Source organism: Ostrinia nubilalis, chromosome 22 (genome assembly GCF_963855985.1).
Source record: "Ostrinia nubilalis chromosome 22, ilOstNubi1.1, whole genome shotgun sequence".
Classification (NCBI taxonomy): Eukaryota; Metazoa; Arthropoda; class Insecta; order Lepidoptera; family Crambidae; genus Ostrinia; species Ostrinia nubilalis.
In genome coordinates this window covers 3073354-3079958 of record NC_087109.1, presented here as the reverse complement: position 1 = coordinate 3079958, position 6605 = coordinate 3073354, and the positions used below count along the sequence as shown (strand labels likewise).

The 6605-nt window shown below is 35.3% G+C and overlaps 1 protein-coding gene across 1 annotated transcript; it reads left to right on the top strand.

The window, feature by feature from the left end:
• Positions 1-4442: 4442 nt before the first annotated feature.
• On the top strand, positions 4443-6277 carry LOC135082984 (uncharacterized). The gene is made up of 2 exons (XM_063977746.1): positions 4443-4626; positions 6114-6277. Exons 1-2 carry the CDS (start codon positions 4443-4445, stop codon positions 6275-6277), a joined length of 348 nt encoding a protein of 115 aa, XP_063833816.1.
• The last annotated feature ends 328 nt before the right edge of the window (positions 6278-6605 follow it).

Below are 6605 nucleotides of genomic sequence, written 5' to 3'. Positions count from 1 at the left end.
AGATCAAGTAACGTTCCTTGAGAGGCGTTCGCTGTAGGTTGAATGATGATGATAAACTATGACTGTCATGTACAATAATCTTGTTGTTATTCTGTGAGATAAATATCAATTTTGCTTTATCCTTATACAGTGTGAGTCACTTTAAAGTGTACATATGAAAATAGATGAAACTAGACCTATTTTTGTCGACAAAAAAGAGACTCTCTTCTCATAGCAAACGTTGTGATAGGGATAGAGACATGCGATTTTTGGTTTTACAAAGATAGTACGATAGAGAATACGGCTGAACCATTTAAGAACCTAGTAAGTGCAGCGGAGCAAATTTTACAGGAGAGCGAAAAAACGCATTTTCATTTGCCCTGCTAAGATGCTTAAAGATTTGGATAACTTCCGATGTTTATATTAAAGATTAGTTACTAAAGTATACTTTATGGAATAAAATAATATATTTAGTTAAAAATTGCAAGTTTTATGCTCTTTACTAACACTAAAAATTATTTTTTTGACAAAAGTGCCTCGTAAAAATCAAAATAAAAATCGAATATGAATCAGTACTCATGTAGTCCCCAGATTTTGATATGGTTATCGAGTGTCAGCCAACAGAACTCGAAATAATATTTCAATTGCAGTAGCATTTTACCTATAGTAAATCACATTGACCATTTTGAAACCTAGTAAGTCCATGCACTTACTAGGTTTTAAATGGTCATTGTAACTTGCTAGGTTTTGATAATGGTTTTTGCAGATTTGAATTGCACTTACTAGGTTTTTAGCAACGCGTTTCTCCGGTGTTAAGTGTAATAGAGCGATTTCTGTCTTCACATCCTGTGGAGACCTTAATTCTAAGGTGATTTATGACAAAAAACGAAAATCTGAAAAAGTGTCCCTTACTAGGTTCTTAAATGGTTCAGCCGAATAATACAAAGTAATAAAAACCACCTGTTATAAGGGCATTTTTTGGAGAAATTTACCAAATAACCAAAAAAACACGAATTTAAAAGCAGATTTTTTTCAAAAAGTATCATTTTTTATTATTTGTTGGCATTTTTTGTGTATTTTATGTATTTTTTTAGTATCGCCTGTTATTTAGCATTATTACTGTTTTTATTTTATCAGGATATGCCGCTTAGTTTAAAAGTTATTACGTTTTGTTTACAATAAGTAATTGGAAGAAAAAAAATTCTATAAAATTAAAAAAAAAATCTCAAATAAATTTTGACCTCTTTTTTGTCGATAAAAATAGGTCTAGTTTCATCTATTTTCATATGTACACTTTAACGTGACTCACACTGTATAATAAAAAGCCACGATAGCCGAACGGTGAAGGGGTCGGACCGGCCGACTCGTAATGTAGGGAACGCCGGTTCGGTCCTCGCCACCGCTCGACTATTGTGGTGAGCTCACTCGTGATACAAGCATATTTTTTAGCTTAGTACGAGGGGCTAACGGGACTATTAGTAATTTGTGTTACAACAAATTACTAATAATCCTAAAAAAAGTTTTATAAAAATGTTCTATTTCATTTCCCCAGGAATGGGCTATATTCAGTTTTCTAGCTACAATTATATGGATAATGAAGAATTTTTTTTTGGACACTATACTGTGCATTCAGTTGCAAAGACTCTATAATGTTCTGAATGAAGTGACGGTGGATAGTTTGATGCAGGTAGCATGCAATCAGTGTTCAGGTAAGACAAAGTACCATTAAGAACATTATTATGAATAATTCAAATTCAAATTCAAATTCAAATCTTTATTGCGTACTAAGTGACAATTATTGTAATGGTGGAAATTACATACACATGGGCTTAAGACTGAGTGACCTAGGAGGTATTGCAACAGAGTAGGTGGCTATATACATTATACATAAATGAGATGTAACATAATTGCATACTTCGATGCTAAAAAATAACAAAACAAGCAGATTACAAATTAAAGTATCTAGAGACATTTTCGGTGGTCAGTTGTTAGATATTCGTTAATTGAGTAGAAACATTTAGGTATTAAAAGAGCTTTAGAAAAGCGTTTAATGTTAGGTTCGGTTTTTATGTGTTCAGGAAGTTTGTTGTATAGTTTCACTGACATGTAGTAGGGGCTGGTATTTAACATTTTTATTGTTGATTGAGGTAAGTAAAGTTTATCCTTATGCCTGGTATTTCTATTATGCGTGTCCTTGATTTTTGTAAAATTATTAATATTCTTATAAGTAAATATACATGTATCATAAATATACATATATCGATGGTAAGGTAAGTAGGTTGTATTTAATGAAGTAGGGTTTACATGATTGCGTATTGTCTATTTGAGCTATTATTCTGATGCATTTTTTTTGCATGATAAAGAGATCAATGAAATCTGTACTGTTTCCCCAGAGTATAATTCCATATTTTAATTGAGAATAGGCGTAGGCGTATTAGGCTGCTAATGCTGCTTCTATGTGTGTACTGTGAGCTATTTCATAAAGAGCGTAAGTAAATTTGGATAGTTTTGATTTAACATGTTCTATCTATCGTGAAAAAAAGTGTATTGTTTTAAACTTGTCATGGTCACCAACATAATCAACATCAGTCCCGTCAGTGATAGTAATAAAAGTGTAGGTCAAATCCTCCATTTGTCTCTGGTATATTAGAGAGATTCGATAACGCAGTGAAACTCCGAGCATAGCACGCTACATCGCCCTTTGGGTGACTTTGAGCCTTCTTATGAGGCCCGTAGTAAGCGACCACGTCTCAGATCCACACTGGTCAAAGACTTTTGTCTTGAGACACTGCAGTATTTCGGACGAGAGAATATCCCGAAGCTTCCCGAACGCTGCCCGGCCGAGTTGGATTCGACGATTGACCTCTTTCTCGAAGTTGAACCTACCTAACTGGACTGTTTGTCCCAGGTATACATAAAATTGTCAACAACTTCGAGTGTAGTGTCTCCAACCTTCAGAAGAGTGGGTACAACACGGGCATTTTCCATGCGTGATCGAATCAGAAATGAGGAGATCCGTAGGAGAACCAGAGTGACTGACATAGCCCACAGAATCGCTAAAATCAAGTGGCAGTAGGCGGGGCACATAGCTCGTAGAGCTGATGGCCGCTGGGGCAGGAAAGTTCTTGAGTGGTGACCACGAGCCGTAAGAAGTAGCGTGGGCAGGCCTCCCACTAGGTGGACCGACGATCTGGTGAGGGTCGCGGGGGGTGCCTGTATGCGTGCAGCGCAGGACCGGTCTTTGTGGAAATCCTTGGGGGAGGCCTTTGTCCAGTTTGTTTTCGGTTGAAACGAACGAACGAACGAACGATATTAGAGAGTTATCCACTTCATTATTATAACACTCGTAAAGATGAGAAAAAAAAATATGCACAAAAGTCGGCTATTTCACTTATTAATTACCAAATATGAAGAACGTTCAAGTATTTAACTATTAAGGGTTTGTTCCCACGGAGACATATTGGAGAGTCATGTTCCTGCTATGGATGATGATGACTTAACAGAGTGCATTACTATCTGAAATGTTAATATTGTAATAATTAATTATTTTCTTTGATTTCAGAGCAAGAAAAGCGAACGCACAAAAATATCATCCATTTATCCAAAATTACTCTAAAGATGGAGCCTTGCAACATGCTTATTTTTGATGCTACTACTCCTCGAAGACTTTTGTCACTGATCGCAACGTATTCCATAGTTTTGTTGCAGTTTGCTCTTTTATAATAAATGTTTATGTCTTTAGAATTTTCCTTTATTTTCGACTGTTACTTGACCATTATGGTTACGTACTTATGGGTAAATTACCAAAAAATAGGAGTCAGTGGAAAAAAAAGTTTGAGAAACGAAATTATATTGCCTATAATTAAGTTTTTGTACTATTAAACAAACCACTATTGACAATACAAGAAACATAGCTGTGAACTATTAATCATGAAAATGTATTACGATTCTTATGGTATTACATTATTTTCTTAAGGCCAAGCCAAACACAATATTAATTTGAAAAATAATTGATACTAGCGGCCGCCCGCGACTTCGTACGCGTGGATCTCGTTTTATTTACTTTTGTTGTGTGTTTACAATAATATGTATATTTATAATAATGTATTTAATATTAATGTGTGTATTTTGCTGTATTTTGTTCCAACTCTCTCATAATTTCTGTATTTAGGGTTATTGTGATTGTGATGAAAGTTATGATGGTCATCCTGGCCTTTATCACAATATTCAACCCCGATTTCTATTTTTAAAAGGTAAGTAATTGAAGTCGACGTCCTATGGCTGATAGTATTGTAATGAAGTAATTGAAGAAATTGCATTCAAGCAGAAAGGTATTTGAATAGCTTGCCCTTAAGACACTAAATAATTTGATGAATTAATTCAGGACCAATTTTTAGGAGTGCCTTTACACTTAACTTAAAGAAAAGAAAAGCCAGAAAAGTTCTTCTAATAACCAAAAGACGATGTCTCACAAGTTAGATATTGGTAAAAGTGAATATTTACTATTCAATACTGTTGATGAAGAAGCAAAGAAATTCTTCAGACCTTTGGATTTGCTCCAGACTATCTTCTTCTTTTCAAAGTACACCATTCGTGACAACTTTATAACTCACAAAAGTTTAACCTTCATAACATTATGTATTGCAAGTATTTTTGCTTTTGTTATAATGTTAATCTATCGCATAAAAGTAAACGACCCTGGTATAGCCTTATCAGTGAGTGTAGTCAATATATCTGAATCTATTATTTACAGTACTGGGTTATTAATAAACTTATACGCTTGTATTGCTTACCGACATGACAATATTAACCTTGTTTTGAAATTTAGAGACATGTATAAGTATAAAATGCTTATCAATAGTAATGTTATCCTCAAGTGCAGTTGGTCTTTCGTCATCTTCTGTATTTCCTTCTACGTAAGCAATGCTATTGTGCATTTCTACCTATTCGAAGTATCGATAAGAATGATCATTTATAGCTTGTGTTTAATGACATTTGATAACAATGTCATTTACACTATCCAAATTATTTGGGCTTTAAGAATTGCGTTTAAACAGTGGCTTAGTGACGTCAAATACTTCAGGACTAACATAGTTTTGTTAGATGACCAAGAAAAATGTTACCTTTGGAATAATAAACTGGCACATTATGTTCATGTTTTGGAGGCTTACGATATTTCGAAAAAAGTGTTTCAGTTGATGGTAAAATTTGCTCATTATTTTTTTAAATTATGGTAAAGTTACCGATCCGTGTTATACTAATTAATTTTATTTGAATTTAAGGTTTTATATCACTTCGTTGAGACCTTTACAAGCGGTTTATATTACATTCAAGGGCTTATTGAGATTATGACTTCCGGACGGAACCCCGTAAGTCTTTTTTTGTTTCGTCTATGGCAGATCATTAGTTCTTCTTTATGTTGTGAATGTCGTCGATCCATCGAGCAGGTTCATCTTTCTCTTCATCTGGCAAGACGTGGTCTCCATTAGAGAACCCGTTTACTGTAGTAATTATCGACAGGTCTTCTTCTTCTTTAGTAAATAATGTAGAATAGCATTTGAAAAGGTTTAATATTTCTTTTGATAAATCTGAGGATTACGTCATATTTTCTTTTTTATTTCCCCAGGTATATGCTTTATACGGTTTCATAACTACTATTGTATGGATCTCGAAGAATTTTCTCATGGACACAATATTGTGCGTTCAGTTGCAAAGACTTTATAATGTTTTGAACGAAGTGACGATGAATAGTTTGATGAAGATGGCACACACGCAGTGTTCAGGTATGACAAAATACCCAGCGGTCTAGCTCGTTCCCAGAACTCCAAATTGACTGATAGAAATGTTCAATGATGGCACTGTTCATCGATTTATCGCAAGCAAAAGACAACTCTAGGCTGATAACTTGACTGGCCGATAGCACGTTTAAGAAAAAAGATAGGCGGATACTAGACTACACTAGATCATTTCCAGTGTGGAGGGTGCAGGCCAAATCCTACATTTTCCTCTGGTAATTGTAGAGTCATGTTCCTGCTGTGGAGTTTTAATGACCGACGATGATGATGACATAACACAGCACTATGAGAAATCCTAGAGTCATAATTTCAATAGTTTAATTTCTTTTTTAATTCCAGAGCAAGAAAAGCGAATGCACAAAAATATAATTCGTTTATCTAAAACTACATTAAAAATGGCGCCTTGCAACTTGTTCGCTATTGATGCTACCACGCCTCGGAGACTTTTGTCGCTGATCGCTACGTATACCATAGTTTTGTTGCAGTTTGCTCTGCTTAAATAAATGTTTATATATTCAGAATGTTCTTTTATTTTCGGCTGTTGCTTGGTCTTATGGGTCATGTATAATCACATCACCAAAAAAGGCGACAAACTCTTCGCTTCTCTACTGGGTTTGGATGATGGAGGCCAGGTCAGGTGCCATGCAAAGAGACTTACGCCCGTATTCACAAACATTACTGTGAGGTCTCACAGTGCGCGTGGGACGCACAGGGTGACACATGAACCAATCACAGAGCTCTATTCAACGCTGTACGTTTGATTTGCTGCTTCACGTAAGCATCGTTTGTGAATACGGGCGTTACTTTGCTTCTGCAGGCCTCAAATGGGGC

Coding starts and splice junctions, on each gene's coding strand:
- LOC135082984 (XM_063977746.1), top strand. CDS start 4,443: ATGTCTCACAAGTTAGATATTGGTAAAAGTGAATATTTACTATTCAAT. Junction 4,627..6,113: donor CATAACATTATGTATTGCAA/GTATTTTTGCTT, acceptor TTTTAATTCCAG/AGCAAGAAAAGCGAATGCAC.